Genomic DNA, 20,028 nt, shown 5'->3' on the forward strand with positions numbered 1-20,028 from the left:
TAAAAAATTATGTAAATTAAACATAAACCACAATACTGTCACTTTTCAAGCTAGATCTAGTATCATCAATAAATTGAATTTTTCGTCTATTTTATTGAATAACTTTTTAAGTATTGATTTTAGAATATTAGTTGCTTTTGATTTTTTATAGAAAATCAATCTTTCCATTTATGAAAAAATATACCTAGTGTTTCATAAAAAAAATAAAGTTGACGTCATTTTCGGTTCTACCGGAAGTGATAATAAAAATGTGGGGTTGGCGTCACATACATCTTGTAAAATGATACAAATTTGCTCAAAAAACTACAGATTTATCTTTAACAATAAAAAAGTTGCAGAAGTTGTATCAAATAAAAGAAACCCTGTATACAGAACGTCTACAGGTAATAAAATTTGGATCATCGAAACATGAAACTTGTTTTGTGTGAAAGCGAAGCAGTCTTCTGAAAACTACAAATTTTTTAACGACACAAGTAAATTTGAGTTGTATAAAGAAAAAACCTACAAAAATAATAATAAAATTTATTTGAAATAAGTTCTGAAATTTCATAACACTTAAATCAACGTGAACAGTTCAAACAACTTTGCAAGAAAGTTAATAAGTTAATAAAAACGATAATTAAAATTACATTAAATGCGAAATTATAAATATATAAAAAACACCAAATTACAAGATAAAAAAATTCAAATTCGTTTTTTTCATACTAATGGCTACATGATGTATCTAGCTACTAAGCGTTACCGTTTGACGTTAGACTGCTTTAAAATTTGGAGCTACACGTTAGGTAAAGTGATAATTGAAATAATCATTGTTAAGTTTTCATGAAAACATGTCATTAATATAAAATTAAAAAATATTTAAAAAAAGCTGTTATTTAGATAACAAAACAGTATTCAAAAAATAAATGAACTTCCATTTATAAATGCCCTGCGTTCATGGCCTCTAACAATTATTTACACTATACATTACAGTATCTAAAAATACCATCCTTATAAACTTGCTCTGTACGGCTAAAATATTGTTAGTAAAAATAATTCACGTATACGCAATTTCACTTCTCTTAAAATTACAACCCTGCTTCAACATTATTATAAGGATGTATTTATAAAAGACACGCTTTTTACAACGTATTTGTACTCATGTAATACAAAGAAAAACAATATAAATATACACTGGAACAACTAAAAACAATTGATTGTCTTTAAATCTTATTAACTAATCAAAAATATTAAAATCTTTCAGCAGTAAGCTTAGATTTTCGTTTTTAGAATAATACAGTGGTGTTCTTTACTTGCTTAATATTAATTTTGCAGTCTTCAAATTGAGATTTTAGTTTATTTTGTACAGTGCCGGAAGTAATTATCGCCGTAAAAGCAAGGAATCAAGATTCATTCTTGACGCTAATAAATAATTATCATCACCTATTGGAGCAGCCCTGAAACGAAAACAAATTAGAATGTCAAAATTATACAATTTAATCGCACTTACAGGCTGCCATATTTTGTATCCCTGGCTAACGTTCGCATGTACGAGTTATGTTTGGTTTCGATTTTTACAGCAACATCTCTCAGCTCTCGCAAGACAATGAAACAATCCTTGACATCTTGCAGTCCGTAGGTTTTAAATTGCAAAATACCTTTCAAAAATGTTTCTGGCTGACACATTATTATTTCTAGTTGATTCATGTGGGAGATGATTAACGAATGGATCCTTTGCAATTCCCTTTCTGGGTCTAACGTTATATGAAAATTATTGCTATCAGTTGAAGACACTTTACTACAGCCCGGAGCCAACTCATTAAACGACTCACAACTAAAAAAAATCAAAATTAGCACTACTTCCAGTAAAAAGGTTAATTTTCATACCATGACCACTTGCCATTAATGAAAGCACATGGATGATACTGATTCAATCTATTCTGATTGGTCTGGCACATTTTTGTAAGCAAATCAACCCACTCTTTTTCTTCTACACAATTCGCTGCCTGGACGTACAAAGTTCGACCGTCTTGAACGATTTGGAACATGTTTTTCATTTTAAACGATTTTTCCGTTAGCCGTTCCACAGCCAAAATATTCGATAAGGGTATCTGACATAACGCTTCTTTACCTAAAATCGTTAAATATGTTAGATAAATTGATTAAATATATTAAAATAATGATAACTTACCTTTACTTTTCGCATAACTTAAACTATGAGTTGTTAGTTTGAAGTATCTCTGTTTAAAGTTTTTTCTTCCAAATCTTTTTCTTCCTTGAGCACGTTTGATCATCAGTCTGGTGAAAAACAACAGTTTTAGTAAATACACTCAAAAGAAACATATTGATGTTATTTTAACGCTGCAAACATTTCTAATCCATTATATTTGGGATGTGCGAAGCAATTATAATAATTCGATTAAATGTCCACACAGTTTTTTTATGAATGTACGTTATTTTCAGTACCTCGCTGATAAATTCATTGCAGGCAACTTCATATAATATGCTTACTGTAGTTGCGCAATTTTGCGTTACTGCGCATGACCGTATGCAATAAGTATTTATTTACATAGTAGACAAATTGTATGATAATGAGTTATTGGAGGCAAAAAACGGGATAAAAACGGATTGCATTGATTATTTTTATGATTTTTATGTTACTATTATACATACTTTACTTTCACTTTTCAAAATAAAGTTACTACCGGGATTATAAATTTTCACTAATTTGTAAGTGTACAAATAAAATATTATTCATTATAACGTTGCATTCTTCTTATTTTCTTAAAGCAGTCACGGTTCTATTCTGCTCATTAGATCAGAAATGTATTTATTTAATGTATTGGTCAAAAATATTAAAACACGAACATTTCGGCACTTGATACTAAAACCATATTTTATTTATATTGTACCAATAGGACATACTGGTTTTTGTTTAACCTGAAATATTTTCATTATTATTAGTGCAGTGATATGCAGTAAAAACAGAATTTATATGTCTTTACAATTATAGTTTGAACTTCATTAATAATGGGGTGGAGAGTTTTAAACAGAATGCATTTTTTTTTCCATTGTAAGCGCCTTTATAAGTAAATGTTTCACTTTTCAAAAGTAACATAATAAAAAAATCACGCTATCAATTTTTCTAATGTAGGTAGTGTGCACAATGAGAATGCTTTATTTAGCAAGGAATAAAAGAATGCGTCAGTGTTGAATTTTTGCAAATGCGCTAAATGCTGAAAAATGACATCCGATTTTTTTTCACTTGAACAACATCCATAGGTAAATGAGGAAATTCATTTTTGAATAAAATAATAATAACAAAATAAATAAATAAAATGAAAGGTTTGCAAGAACTTTGCTATTTTTTAATATAAATTTCAAGTGGCTGTCCTCAGTTTTCTTATTATTAATACTTTTAACGTTTGTGTAATTCCGTTAAATTCTCATTCTTGGCCGTTATTCGGTGATGAATCAATTTTGATTTAACAAATTTAACAATGTTTTCTATGTATCTTTAAATCAATTTTCAATCAATGCAGTTTTATAAACAAAAATTGGACTAATGTTATTTAGAGACAACTTCCGTCGACCCTAAAGTATACTCGAATAAACACAGCTAATTATAAAATTTAATTTTGTAAATTTTATTTATTTATGTTAGCCCCTACAGATAAATAAATAAGCTATAATAAGAAATAAAATAAAGGTGAATTCATAAACTACAACTACAGGAGAATATTATTTTATAAAATTTAAATGCCCCTCGCTGGACAAAATGTTGAGGTGACATCATCAAATTGTTGATGGGGATAATTAGACAAATTTTGGTTAGCGTTTTACCATGTATGCCATATTCCTTCCAAGCATATAAAATTTGACAACAAATATAGTTTCCGAGATTATCCATCATCATTTTCATACTCTAGGGGTCATGAAACGTCGATAAAACATGAAGGTAGATGTTTGCTAGATTACCGTTTTACCAGTGACAGAATTACTCTTAAATTACTACCAAAATTTATGTTAGAAATGTTGCAAGAAAAATATTCTACAGGGTTTTAAAAAATGGTACACTAATTTAACGATATATGATTAAATTCACAAGTTTAAGTTGGAGAAAAATAATTAATAATAATAATAATAAAGGTCTTTATTAAAAGAAATTAAAACATTCTTTATGTCAATTTGACGTTCACTTACAAAAACAAAATATCGAAGTAGATAGATCGATCAAAAAACTTAAAACTTTAATCACTGTCGTCAGGTTCATGCTAAACAATTTTTAAGTTTTTATAAAGTTATAAAATAAAGCCTCCAAAATTATTTTGAATAATGAAAGTCCAATCGATTTCAAATACCCAACACAAAGTAGTGAATAAAAATATGGTAAAATTAAAAAAAAAAAAAAAAGAAAGTCTACATTTGGTCAAAATGATTTTTTAAATTATTATTTTTTTCTCTGCTTCATAAATGGTCCTAAACAACGTGTCACAGAGTTGGTAATTCACTTTTTAAACATCCTGTATATTTCGATGGTAAAGTACGCAAGAAATTTCACACACGTTCGAAATATGTTCAAGCGTTTACGTTTTGAACGTCTACGCATTTTCTTGCCCACTTTGCCACCACAGTATAAATATTTTTTTATAAAACCTTTAAAATAAATTTTGGTAATGATGTTCTGTGTAATTCTGTGACGTGTAAAACCGCTCTGAGTTCTGGTTCGAGAAGTAAAAGTACGGTGAAACTTCAAATACAGGACAACTTTTTAACTGATTACTCACATCTCAGTCTTTTTGGTTGTACCCTATTTATATTCATTTGGTTAGGCGGCAACATTTTTATCGTTTCACTACTGTGATCTTGGAAACTGAAAAAAACACGATATTTCAAGTTATAAACATTAATTTTGTTTAACTTTTACTTTCCGAGCATAAGCTAAGGAAGTATTTGTCGGTTAATGGCCACTCTCATTCTCAGAGAATCTCTGAAACTACTGCACCAATTGTCAAATTTTGTATGTATATTAGAAATATCGTGTAGAGCGTAAAACGCTAACCAAAATTTGTCTAATCGTCCCTATCAACAATTTATCACGTCTCGTCAATTATTTTTTATTAAACGCTACGTAAATTTTATAAAATAACATTCTTTTGTACTTGTGATTTATGAATCTGCCTTGATTTTTTCTTACACCCTTACTGTTATTATCTATATTTTTTATATACAGATATTGAGGTTATCAGTTATCAGAAATAAAACATCGCAACATTGAATTATATAATCTTTCAAAGAAGCGGGATTTGTTGGACTCTACTTCGGAGGTGACGAAAGTTCTGTCCAAATAACCTTCGGCCAATTTTTACGTACTTTTACATTTTTCGATATCACATTTAATTTAATTATTCACTGAAATAATAATGGAAAATGCAAAATCATTGTTTTTTTTTATACAACTTCGGGCGATAATTCAATTTTATTTATACAGTATGGCAGTTTCATTTGTTGTTGTTTGCGTTAATTTTTTTTACACCCTACAGTCATAAGTAAAAAAAAATCACAAGTACGCTAAAGTTAACTATTCCAGTAAACACAATTTACTGGAATTACTGGGTGTTCCAAAAAAGACGCATAAGCTGGATTGTACATTATGGATCATATGCTAGCAAATTATTGTTAAATTAATAATGTAACTGCCTATAAGATATGCATTTCATTAAAACAAATCAGAATTACAAAGTTAATTCTTCACCTTCGAATTTTATATGTTGAAAAATCTGGTTCAGGGATTTTTTAAACCATTTTTTTCCAGTTCTTCAGAGCCTTCTTAACAACATAACATAGAGCTTATGAGTCATTTTTGGAACACACAGTATCTCAATAACTGAAAACGATAAGTTTTGAAAAATTAAATACACATCATCTTCCAAATTCATTGAAAGTTCCAAGAACTGTAGATTTTATAATTCTTTTTTTTTTGTAATACATACCGGCCACATATTTTCGTGTATTTCTTTGTATGAAGTTTTTCTTCGAAAAATTAAATATCATATAATTTCTGTACCAATGTCACGACGCAGTTATTTTAGAGTGCCGATTAAAAACGGTCACGATTTAAATGAGTCTACGGATTAACACACAACTAACTACATAAGACTAACCTTTTGATTTCCCTACAGCAGCATTAATATTAAACAAAGTTATTAAAAACAACATTTTACCACAATAATAACTTACCCCTCTTTCAAAGTAACTGGAGTATCATTGTCTCTATTCTCCGGATTCGAAATAGCTGAAATAATCTCTAAAAACTGCCGCACTGCTGTCACGTGAGTGTCTGTATAAAATTCTTTATACAAAGATTCCATGTATTCTTCTTTACACACTTGCTGACTTGACCGACAACTCACCAAATTCCCCAAAGATTGGATCGTTTTTGAAATTAATGTCAAAGTCCGATTAATTTGATTATCCTACAAAAAAAAAGGTCTTGAACAAACTCCGCCTCATTCTCCTCTGCGCGCGCAACTTACAATTTGCTCATTAGTCAAATCAAAGAGTCGTGGTCCTAATATCGCCGGTGCGAAGAATCTCAAAAAAATAAATCCCGAAATAACCGAATATCTAACTTCCTTGTTTTCTGGGAAACGCTTCATAGCACATTCTTTGAGATTATAAAATATCTGGCACATTAGAGCTGGACAGTGAACTGCGCTTTGAGTTATTGCTTTAAAAACTTTAAGGACGTAAGTCTTGAGATTGTTGAGGTTCGTTTGGACGGTGTTGGAATCACGGACGCGTGTTGGATCAATTTCGCATGGCTTTCTTTCATTGAAAATGAGTTCTATTGTCGGTCGAAGCGTTTTGTGGAGATACTGGAGACCAATGAGACGCATGGCTTCATCCATCATTTTTGAAACTAGAGTATTACCACGGAATATCGTCGTTGGATCTCTAGAAAAATAGAAACACAATGTTTATTTATATGTTTTTGAAGTAACAAAAGTAGAAACAAAAACAAATATCACACATTTTTTCTTATGTTAATTTAATTCGCATGAAAAAAAAAACACATAAGCTGAGACAATTCGTCCCGTTTTTTCAAAATCTTGAAAAATTCGTCTTTAGTCATTTTAATCATGTAAAATTTTGTGCTATCATAAATACACAGACATACAGGGTCGCTAAAAAGTATGGAGGCAGTTGAATATCGAATATATATGTATATTCAAAAATTGACGAGTGGTGCTATTTAAAAAAAATTAAGTTAGCCTTCCATCTTGAAAACAAATGAAGTTTCAAGTTTAAAAAAAATTATAGAAAATAGAGCTTGAATACTTTTAAGTATAGCCCAAATTTCAAAAAGATCCAACTAACCGTTCCCGAGATATTCAACTGCTTCCATACTTTTTAGCAATCCTGTATCGTGAAAAAATGTTTAAAATGAATATGTCGAAATAATACATTCCCCACATAAGGTGGCCGCGAACAAATTGGCAACACCGCAGTGAAATTTCCAATGTAAAATGCATTACTTATCGGTTTTACGTGCTGCAGTTTTATGTCAGTCAGTATACCTGACCTAAATGAAATATCCAACAAGTAAACCTACGAAGATTAGTTTATAGATTTGATAAACAAAAAATCCAAAATGTACTAGTAGTTGCAAGGAAAATCTTCACGAAAAAATTTAAAAGCTTAATTTTCCTCTTTATAGTGATTACAAAGAATGGGCAACCTACATTTAAATAATCAAATCGAAATTGTACTTGGCGAAAGCATTAATATCCCAAGTATATTTCATAAACAAACGAATGACGTCTGCGTGGGATAGATGTAAAAAAACGTTAAACACGATATTGTTCATTATTTAATGAATCATGCGATAAAAGCAATTTTATGTTACTTGAACTGCTTTCCACGTTTTAATACACGCATCGGCTTGTTCAAAACTTCGCCAAACATTATTATTTTCAAAGCAGTAAAAGAGAACAGCACAAAACACTCGGTTACGTCAATCCAATTTATGCACCGCCGCCCACAAAATGTTAAACTTATCAAAACTTTAGATCAACCGAGCATAAAGTTGAATAAAGTTAACTAATTCCATGATAATCAAGAAAAGTGCTGCTTTGCTAAAATTTGAATTAATTAATCGCAAAAAATCTCTCGGGGGTGGAATGATTATATAGAGAAAATTGTGTCCGCCCACGTAGCAATTTCATGAATGGAAACTCTACCCTGCCGCCCTCACCCCTTTTCCGATGCTGATTATGTATGAAGCCCACTCATATTTCCATTCAGTGAGAGGGGCCACCCACCGTTCCGTAACTTTGTATGTGTATAAATATTTGATTGTGTAGACTGCACCCACGTTTGTAGAATCGATAGGTACTAATTGCGAGACGGTGTGTTCGTTTTGTTTAAAAAGGTGGAAATTTGAATTTATGAGGTGGCCGGAAATGGAGCCATTATCGTATTCATTTCACATGGGGAAATTGTGATTACGATTACAATCAATAAAAACGTAAAAGTATTATTAATTTTAAGAAACTGTTCTGTCAGAGTGAAAGTACATTGTTCATTTTCCACTAAGAGGTTGTAACAAGCGATAAAAAACCCTGTGTTACTAGGTGATCGTATTTTTTTTTTCAGGAACGTCATCTGTCACATTTGTCGTTTGGATTTCCGTGTTTCGTTCAGATGTTCATGTTTTCTCGACGTTTTAAGACCCCTAGTTTTTTGGTCTGTCGTCTGTGTCGATATTCGTTACCATTAGAGAGATAATCTCGATATTTAGACAGATATTTTAAAATTGGACAACAATCAGTCCAGTTGTTTTAGAGATTATGATTAATTATTAACATTCTCTCACACAAATGTAAGAAACTTTAAAAATAATAAACGTCAATCAGTTATAAAAATAAACCAATTTTTGGAATACATTAACTAAATGCGTTTGTTAATAGACTTGTGAATGCGAGACGAGGAAAAATGGAAATAAGAAAAGCGTACCCTATATAAACAATCTATTTACAAGAAACAATGAAATGGTTTGAACTAATACTATACCAATGATCATTGCAGATGAAAATTATTTTAATAACAAATTTCTTACACAGGGATTTTATTAATGTTTAACATCTAGTAGGCTCTGTATTTTGTTTGTAGGTAGGTACTACTGACAAATTGTTCATTTTGAAATTTGACGTTTGATGTCAAAGTCGCGCTTATAAAATATAGGTTAAACAGTGCCCAGTAAATACTGATTTTAAAAATCCATGGCCAACTAGACATCAAATATTAATGAAAGCCCTGTATATTATGTTATTATGGAAATACAAACTATGTGCTGTACTGATGAGAGCAAACAAGATCGAAACTGGAGTCTATAGCTTTTCAACGGGTTGTCTAATCTTCAGTGTGATTAAACACTTTGCAAAAACAAACTAATTGAACGAAATTGTGATAATTCGTAAAGTTTCTGAGCAACAAGTCTATATCAATATTTAATAAAACTTATTCTAACTAAGAGTAATTTCGTTTCAGAAACGAAAAAAAATCGGTACAAATAACTGCAAATTTGCTTTAGATACATGGTCTGCCTATGTAAAATTTTTTTTTCATATACTCAATTAAGCTTTTATCTCCAATACTTGAGACAATTTTATTTTAACTACAATAAAATCGTATAATCAGTTTTTGTGATATTTTGCAAAATAGTTAGTTTAAAACGCGAATACTTGTAAACATTAAAAGCAACGACAGAATATTAAATCACAACTAAAGTGGTATCTAAGAACAAACATTTGAGACAAGATTTACTAAAAAACATTTTGGAATGATGTCAAGAATTTCTTACTGAATACAAACATATTAATATCGAGATGTATAACTTAACACTGATCACAAAGGTTTTTATCTTGTTAAAAGACAAGAGAAATTTGTTTTGTAGTTCCTAAGAACATCGATGAAATAAAAATAAATGGGTCTGCACTTAATTTTTTAAGTGTTCTATGTGAGTAATTCTTAAAAAAAAAAAAACTACTGAAATACAAGTAATATCATTTCCTGTGATGCATTTTTCCTTGAAGATTTCAAAACCATCTTATCTATTTTTAATGGGTTTAAATATATGATTTCGATATGTGTTTTAATCAGTGATTTCATGCTGTTATGACAAACGTTTTTGGAAGGAATCGTGAAAATTAAAAGGACACTAGTCAGTCGCAAGTAACAACATAATGCTAACGAAATGAATTTTCATCTTTCATATAATATATTTAAATTTTTTAAACATCCTGAATAAACAATTACAAAAAATATAAACATCTCATCAAAACAGAAGCATCGTTGCATCTAGGGTACACTTTTTAATAAACATTTTATTTAAAATATATTTTTTCATATTAGTGGCTAATTAAAATTTTAAAACAAACACGTTTCTAAAACAAATTGTAAAACTTTCTTGGTATAAATTTGTTTTTTGCAAGCCACATTAGTAAAGTAAAGGAGTATGTCGCACGATAAATTTCAAGAGAAATTAATTTATTTTTTGATAGTTGAAATTTATCTCTGAGTGAGAATATGTTATATGCATACAAACAAGTGCACCCGGATAATTTCAGTTCCAAGTAATTAATTTTATCGTTCAACAAACAGAATAAAACAAAATAAATCTTGCCTGCAAAGCAAAACTAATTCCGCCTGCATCAGAAGTCGTATTTTTTAATATTTAACATTAAAAAAGATCACTCAATTTCTGGAAAGCAAAAATAATTCAATTTACTTTTAACTGATATGGTGTCTTACCAAAATTTAATAAATTCGTTGTAAAATCTAATTTCCGAAACGTGCTGTAAAATTGTCAATTTTATTTACTTGTCTGCGTGAAGTTACATAGAAAAGTTGAAAAGTTCTACATTACATGTGAATTTATTAACCATGTTTTGAAGTTATACCAAATTTTGCGAAGATTCAAATAAATTTTAGTCAACGTTCCATTAACTTCACCACAATCTTATATTGCACCGAAAATTTGCATTTTCGTATTTGACAACCTGTGTGAAACAAAAAAATATTAAACCGACAACAATTGTTAAAACTGTCCTATTGTAATACTTCTTTACGTTGTTTCGAGGAAAGTAATAACTTCACGTTAGTAATTTCACATGTACCTCGAGATGCCACTTTAAATTACATATCTTGATTATTGCAGAAAAGCTTCACGGATCAAAAATACCGAATAATATCACTGTCATGTTATCACTTGGAAAAATATTAAAACACAATTTTGATAAATATCAATAACATGGTTGATAGTAAAGTGCGAAAGAAAAGTATCACAGTACTAATAATGGTGCAATTTTTACGTCACTTTTAGTAACGTATAATAAAACAGGTTTCACATTCAATTTAACGGCTTACATGTTGTCATTTTTTTAACCGAATAAACAAATCGCGTTAATAAAGGACTGCTTTGACTTGACTGACCCCAGTTTGTTTCTTTTTTTTATATTCATGTGACACTATAATTCATTATTCATCATCGGATCTTTCTGCAAATGAAGCCAGAAAAAATAAATCCGATTACATAATTTAAAAATTTTGTTGCGGGTGTGCGATTTACTAAGTCAAGGTTAACCCAATTATATCTCGAATTTTTATCGTATTCTTTAGAATAATATAGATGTTGCGTATACATTAAGTTATCAACTCCCAAAGATAGCAACAATTGAATGAACCGATTCATTTTCATACATTCATAAAGCATTATCGGCCGACATAAAAATTTCACTTATCGTCAATGTAGTACATTACAAATATGGACATGTAAATTATCTGTTGCTTAATTTGTTATCAAAAAATGTGCAATATTTATTTTTGTGATGAAATAAACTCTCCGAATAGTTATTACAACTAACTTACTTAAACATTCATATGTTATGCATTTGGAGTACTGCAAAGGAAACTCTTTTCTGGATTTCAATTTCGTTCCAACAAGTACAATAACCTTATTACTAACAACAAAAATGGGCACGATGCAAATTTTATCACTAAATTAACTCGTGATTAGTTGATTATTATCAATGATTTTTAATTATCGTTAATATCAGTCGACAACTGTGATTTTAAAAAAAAAGATATTCTATCAATTAACGATTAGAACAACCTTACACTGAAAACGGTTCAATATTTCTGAGGGGAAAAAATTCGATATAATTTGGAAATGCATTATTTTTCTAAAGCAGTTATTAACAGTTCAATAAATGCTGCATGTGTTTCAAACTCGGCATTATATATGTATTTGCCTGAAGACAAGATAGTATTTTTCCATCTAATTAAAACATTAGTATTTTATTTTATTGATATTATCTCCGTTATTAGGCTCTGCATCGACACCTTTATTGGTTCTACATGTACTAACTTGTTATTTAATTTTTTAATAGTTGTTATCTATTAAAATTTACCCCCTGTAGTGCATAATATGGTAATGAGAATACTTTTTAACGTAGTGTAGTCGATCATTCCGACGGTTTCTGCAATGATAAACTAAAATTTTACTTACGTCAACATGGAAATTTCAGCATCGGCTAAAGCTTTGATGATGGGTACGATCTGGCCATGGTGCATAAATATCCTGACTAAAGGCTGTGCAATTTCTGTTTTGCTGGAAATAATTTCACCCAAAACGTACACAGCGCTTGAAGTAATAGGCTGCAAAATAAAACTTAATTAATTGCTTGTCAACAGAGAAGATGTGGGTATGAACCTTTGTTTGGACGCTTTTTAACAATAGACTTCTTAATGACTCGTAAATTTCTGCAGGGAAGACCCTGTCCTCGTTGTACTGAACTTGGAGCCTTAGAGATCCAAGAGAATTATCTTGAGACAGTCGGGTGCCGGGGGGCGTTGAGTACGTAAAGGACGGACGATTTTTCGCCGATCTGGGCTGGAGGAAATACCTGAAAAATTTGATCGCTGAAATTAATTTTACTTTTCGTGCTGAAGTTACGGTAAAAAAGCTCGCTGTAACACTAAAATTTGGCTAATTTTATCTTTCTTTTTTTAATATACACTAAATTAAGTTTAGTTTCCTTGAGGTTTTTCTACAAATCCAAGGAGTATTACACCAGTTTAAACAATGGCATTGATATTTAAATGTCACCAGTACTAATATAACAAATGTACAAAATTCCAACGTTGTTTCAACTGTTTTTGACAAATATGTACATTTTTGGCCTGTTGCTGATCGGATTTATGATTTGAAGTTTGGGTTTTCAAATATTTCAACAGAGTGAGATCACACTCACTTATATTTTATTGTCAGTTATTATATATATTATAAATTTATAAAATCCCCTCCAAAAAAAAAAAAGATAATGTGCCCCCATTACGAATTGGTGTCACATAATACATAGATGACACCTACCTCTGTTTCGACAATATTATTCCCTAAATAGCTCAAAATTTGGTTTCTTTGAACAATTTGAAATTAACGAATTTTAACTTGAAACGTTTTTCATAAAAATATACAGAAATTAAAACGATAAGTAGAGAGATCTCAGGGTTAAACATGTTTTTAAATTTCAGTGCGTAAAAGATGACTACAGGTAAAAGCGCACCAAAAAGCTAGTGAATGGAAATTATGTTGCTCAAATGTGGCAAACCGGGCTTTTCCCGCGAACTAATGAATCTTAGATTAGCCGTGAGCCTGAATCATCGAGATTTTCCTAGAGAAACCTGCCGTGGCGCCTCATCAATACAAACATACTCTTCAAATGTAGAGAACCTTTTTTCCTGGAATATTTGGTCTGATACGTTGTGAGTCGTCCCATCTACATACATTAACAATTAAAAACATATGGTACATGGAACAAATATAACGTAGTTTATCGTATGTATTTAACACACTTGCGATGTAAAATATTTTGTCGCAAATTGTTTATTAAAACAGTACCTAACCTTTCGTACTTTATTTTTCACTTTATTGTTTTTGAGGAATGTTTTTGGATCACGACCCTCTATAATTTTTGTCGAAATGTCTTTAACTATAAGCATAGGAAATGGGATCGTAAGTATTGTTAATAGAGTCGTAAGTTTTTCAGTTCAAATTTTTAGTTTGAAAATTTTTCCTGTTTAGAGTTCATTATATAACTCAAGCATAATTAGAAAAATTTGGTCGAACATTACTGCGACAGAACTTCCCTCACCCACAAAGCACCGCTTGTCAAATTCAGTTGTTTCGAAAAATTAAAAGATTTGATTTTGCGAATGATATTGTTTGTTATGTCAACCATTATAAACTATAATAAAAATATGTATCTAATGTTCAAGTAAAGGTAAAGAAACGTGCTAAAGAGTACCATAGACAACACCCCCGCAACCCCTGCGACAAATTATTTATAGCAGATAACCAACGAGAAAAACTATATTATCAGTACATGTTTAAGTTCGATGGTTTATGTCTGTAATATATCGAAAGAATGCGACGATTAAGCACGTAGTAAGCTACCTCTTTAAGTCAGAGGATGCAACTAAAATTATTAAAAGCTACAATGGACCAAAACGTTCTGAATATTATTTTGGATAAGTAGCTGTTATAGCAATCGGAGAGTTCAGGGCTGTAAATAAATAAATAAATAAATCTTAAGCCGTTTATTGAGGGTTTTGGAAATAGAAAGTCAGTGTTGACTATTTACCGGACTCTACTCTATATTTGCTATTTAAGACATATTTTGACCTCAACGTGGAGACCATTACTTACATATTTTTTTAACAACCAGTCTACAACATAGAAACCTATTATATCAATATTGTTACTTTGTATTCAAAAAAATATATATAAAGATGTTTATTAACACTGAAATAATATTTTGCGTTAAAGAACGTATATAGCTTTTATTTTAATAATAGCTTACAACTATCGATATTACGTCTGAGTTGAGAGATTACATCAATAGGCTTTAATACAAAGTAAGTTGAAATTTTTGATCCGAGTTCATGTTTCTTAATAATAATGACGAACGAGTTAATTAACCTATTACACGAACTTTTCCCATTTATAACGAACGATAACAATATTAAGGCAATAAAAAAAATTGGTCGAAGGTTATTTCATCCAAACTTCCTTCGCCCTTGAAGTACAGTCGAACAAATTTCACTTTTTTGAAAAATTATCAACTTTAATAGTAGTAACAGTGTGCGACACAGAAAAACCACGAGAATCGAACGCGCGACCTTTGTTTGCGAAAGTTTGGATGCCTTGGGGAAAAACTCAAGACAGATTAATAGATCACAAGTACAGGGTTATGTTATTTTATCCAATTTTGATGAGTTACTATACATAACTTTGAGGTGACCTCATCAAAGTATTGGTAGGAACGATTAGACAAATTTTGGTTATCGTTTTATCACGTATACGATATTCTTAACATGCACATAAAATTTGACAACAATCGGTCCAGTAGTTTTGGACATTATCTGTCTACTAACAATGTCATGAAACATCGAGAAAACATGGAAGTAGCAATTCGTCCTATGGACCCTACCTATTACAACACTTCCTTCGCTGGCGCTCTGGAAGTAAAAATCTAATTAAATGGCAGATCAATGAGCTTGAATTATGTTTACAGTATATTTTGTCCTTAAATTCATCATCGTGTAATACTTTGAGAAACTTGTTATTAAAATTGAATTATAAAAAATAACAATCCGATTTTTACTTCCCGAGCGTAAGCAAAGGAAGTATTGTAATCGAGTCCGTCGGTCGACTCTCTACTTTTACGTTTTCTCGATCTTTCATGACCCCTAGAAGACGAAGAAATAGGTCTCCCATTTCCGTCTGTCTGTCCGTCTGTCCGTCTGTCCGTCTGTCCGTCCGTCTGTCCGTCTGTTGTCCCGGATTTTTATTAGACAGATAATCTCCGAAAGTACTCGACCGATTGTTGTGAAATTTTGTACTTATATTAAGAATATCATGTAGATGGTAAAACGCTAACCAAAATTTGTCTAATCATCCCCACCACTAATGCGATGACGTCACTTCAAAATTGTACATAGTAAATGGGTTTTCAATTGTATAAAATAACATAGTCCTACACATGTAGTTTACAACTCTGAATCGACTTTTCACCCGAAACGTCCAGATTTTTGGAAAAAAAATCAAAATTATAAAACAACATTTTGAAATTTAATTTTTAATCTGCTAACCAGAATGCTTTGAAATGTTGCAGATGTTTTAAGGCTATAAAGAGCATCATAAATCTTTAGTCAAAAAATATTTGCTTATCCCCTCCAAAAACTTGATGACGTCAGCTCAAAAGTTTGTGGAATAAATCATATCTAAAATGTACAAAATATGATGAGTCTGTACTTGTGATCTATCACTCCATTCATATTTTTTGGATTTGCATATACAGGGTGACTCAAAAAAATTAATGAATGCGTAAATTTATTTTACTGATTTACTCAGAAACTACAAAACCGAATGCTTTGAAATCTTGCAGATGTTTTAAGGTTATAAAGAGCATAATAAATGTTTAGTCAAAATATATTTGCTTATCCCCTCCAAAAAATTGATGACGTCAGCTCGAAAGTTTGCCGAATAAATCCTATCCAAACTGTAAAAATATGATGAGTCTGTACTTGTAATTTATCACTCCATTCATATTTTTTGGATTTGCATATACAGAGTGACTCAAAAAAATTAATGAATGCGTAAATATATTTTATTGATTTAATCAGGAACTACAAAACCGAATGCTCTGAAATCTTGCAGACGTTTTAAGGTCATAAAGAGCATAATAAATGTTTAGTCAAAATATATTTGCTTATCCCCTCCAAAAACTTGATGACGTCAGCTCGAAAGTTTGCCGAATAAATCATACCTAAAATGTACAAAATATGATGAGTCTGTACTTGTCATTTATCACTCCATTCATATTTTTTGGATTTGCATATACTGAGTGACTCAAAAAAATTAATGAATGCGTAAATATATTTTATTGATTTAATCAGGAACTACAAAACCGAATGCTCTGAAATCTTGCAGACGTTTTAAGGTCATAAAGAGCATAATAAATGTTTAGTCAAAATATATTTGCTTATCCCCTCCAAAAACTTGATGACGTCAGCTCGAAAGTTTGCCGAATAAATCATACCTAAAATGTACAAAATATGATGAGTCTGTACTTGTCATTTATCACTCCATTCATATTTTTTGGATTTGCATATACAGAGTGACTCAAAAAAATTAATGAATGCGTAAATATATTTTTTTGATTTAATCAGGAACTACAAAACGGAATGCTCTGACATCTTGCAGATGTTTTAAGGTTATAAAGAGCATAATAAATGTTTAGTCAAAATATATTTGCTTATCCCCTCCAAAAACTTGATGACGTCAGCTCGAAAATTTGCCGAATAAATCATATCTAAAATGTACAAAATATGATCAGTCTGTACTTGTGATCTATCACTCCATTCATATTTTTTGGATTTGCATATACAGGGTGATTCAAGAAAATAAATGAAAGCGTAAATTTATTTTATTGATTTACTCAGGAACCACAAAACCGAATGCTTCGAAATCTTGAAGATATTTTAAAATTATCATAAGCATGGTACATTTTTGATCAAAACGTATTTGGTCGTCCCCCCTAAAAAATTTATGACGTCACCACAAAATTTTGCTGAATAAATCCTATCTAAAATGTACAAAATATGGTGAGTCTCTTCTTGTGATTTATCATTCCATTCAAATTTTTTCGATTTGCATATACAGGGTGACTCAAAAAAATTAATGAATGCGTAAATTTATTTTATTGATTTAATCAGGAACTACAAAACCGAATGCTTTGAAATCTTGCAGATGTTTTAAGGTTATAAAGAGCATAATAAATTTTTAGTCAAAATATATTTGGTTATCTTCTACAAAAAACTGGTGACGTCAGCTCAAAAGTTTGCCGAATAAATCGTATCTAAAATGTACAAAATATGATGAGTCTGTACTTGTGATTTATCATTCCATTCATATTTTTGGATTTGCATATGCAGGGTGACTCAAAAAAATTAATGAAGGCGTGAATTTATTTTATCGATTTAATCAGAAATTACAAAACCGAATGCTTTGAAATCTTGGGAATATTTTAAAGTTATTATAAGCATGGTAAACTTTTGTTCAAAATGTATTTGTTCATCCCTCCTAAAAAAATTGATGACGTCACCCTTAAATTTTGCTGAATAAATCCTATCTAAAATGCAAAAAATATGATGAGTTTGTACTTGTGATTTATCATTCCATTCATATTTTTTAGATTTTCTTAAGAGGTGGTTCAAAAAAATTAATGAAGTCAATTTATTTTATTGATTAAATTAAAGGCAACACTTATTATTAGTATTACACCCCAACCAACCCAATTTGGTAGACACAAAATTTGTTAAAGGAAAAACTCGGTTGAAACATAAGGGTAGCACGTTTATTTACATCGACTTTAACATTACAGACCTGCATTTGTTTTATTCGTTCACTTGGTTCCGCGAATATGAAATAGACATGTTTATAATCAACCAATTGTGAATTTCACCGTCAAGAATTAAAATAAAACCCAATGTTTTATATAATAAGCGGAAGTCGAAGCAATAAAACCGATGGTCGTTTTGTTTACAGTTTCTGTTTGACTCTCATGCATGTATGCTGTTACGCTTGTCATCTTAAATTAAGGTTGTTTATACATAAACGATTTTCAGTTGCCGTAAACGTGAGTAAATTGTTTCGTTATTTTATTGATTATAAAAAATCAATATTCAAAACGACCCAATTCATTTTCCCGAAAATTTGGGAATACAATAATTTTATTCTTAGTATTACACTACATCTATCCCAACTGATATACGTGTCCTTGCAAAAATGATGATGACGTCATCGCAATTTTTTTTAAATTCCCACTACAAAAATGTAATGAGAAAAAAACACAATAGGCATGCAGTCGTCAAGTTTCCGACAGCGAGGGAAGTACTGTCTAAACTCTTTAGACCAATTTTTTTTATTTATTGTAGCACTCTTGAGACAAGGTCATAATTCCTTTTTGGCGAGACAAAATGTTTCCACTTAATAAGGATTTTCAGTGAATGTTGTAATAGTAATTTCATTTTCTACACATTTTCTTTTTCAGAGATGCAGATTTATGAATATTATATGGATAAGACTGTGTGTCCTCACTTTAATTTCTATCAAGGCTTGAGTCTCGCGCCAAGAATAAAATTAATTGTTATTTGTCGTGTGCCATGAACTGTTGTATGCTTTATAACCACATCCAGATCCTCAAAAATTTTACTCTTGTGTTTGTGTGCATGTTTACGTATGTTGAATAAACCTCAAATCGTAATTAAAACTGTGACACACGTATTCACGTCATGAAAAATGATGACGCTCATCTTTATGCAAGAGCTCTGAAACCGCAAATTTTTATATTCCATTCTCAGTGTTAGAAACCTATTAAATACTATTATTACTCATTCCTCACATCTGTGATTTAATTAATTAGTCATTGAATCACTTAAGTTTACGACTTCGTTTACGACATTCATTGATCCAAGACAAACAGCTTTAGTTTAGAACAATGTGTTTTCTACCGTCAAAACAATAACAAAACAGCAACAATGGAAAATAAAATTACGAATTCATGCAATTTTTTTTTCACACATCGGAAGTAGATGCATTCTTTCGAGTATGTTATTGTTTCAAACAACTTATTTTCTAAGCAACTGACATTTCTGCCAAAGACAATTTTGTTGGAACTATGTCAAGAATGCGGCCTCAATAATTATAAACCAAAATATTGATTAACTGCTATTATGCCCTTTTTAGGAAAGTTTCATAATATAATATATTACATTAATGCGATAATTAAATTCATTTTAACGTTTTCACCTGTATAATTGATTCTCAATGCAATTATAATTCTAGTTTTTATTACACTATTTAATAAATGTTTCTGTGACAAAGTAGTACACCTAGTGATGTAACAAATCGGAAATTGTTAT

The 20,028-nt window shown here is 30.5% G+C and overlaps 1 protein-coding gene across 1 annotated transcript in view; it reads right to left on the reverse strand.

Annotated features, from left to right (window-relative positions):
• Nucleotides 1-506: 506 nt before the first annotated feature.
• Nucleotides 507-20,028, reverse strand: part of LOC135122626 (GTPase-activating protein) — a 28,348-nt gene continuing 8,826 nt past the window's right edge. The window contains exons 4-11 of the mRNA XM_064046917.1: nucleotides 12,755-12,947; nucleotides 12,551-12,699; nucleotides 6,516-6,936; nucleotides 6,220-6,455; nucleotides 2,171-2,277; nucleotides 1,867-2,110; nucleotides 1,490-1,813; nucleotides 507-1,436 (exon numbers count right to left, since the gene is read on the reverse strand). Of these exons, the coding sequence (XP_063902987.1) occupies nucleotides 1,361-1,436; nucleotides 1,490-1,813; nucleotides 1,867-2,110; nucleotides 2,171-2,277; nucleotides 6,220-6,455; nucleotides 6,516-6,936; nucleotides 12,551-12,699; nucleotides 12,755-12,947 (1,750 nt within the window). The 3' untranslated portion in view covers nucleotides 507-1,360. The remainder of the gene's footprint in view (nucleotides 1,437-1,489; nucleotides 1,814-1,866; nucleotides 2,111-2,170; nucleotides 2,278-6,219; nucleotides 6,456-6,515; nucleotides 6,937-12,550; nucleotides 12,700-12,754; nucleotides 12,948-20,028) is intronic.

The sequence above is a fragment of the Zophobas morio genome, unplaced genomic scaffold, assembly GCF_036711695.1.
Source record: "Zophobas morio isolate AGI-343-1 ecotype UQ-CSIRO unplaced genomic scaffold, CSIRO_AGI_Zmor_V1 ptg000005l, whole genome shotgun sequence".
Lineage (NCBI taxonomy): Eukaryota > Metazoa > Arthropoda > Insecta > Coleoptera > Tenebrionidae > Zophobas > Zophobas morio.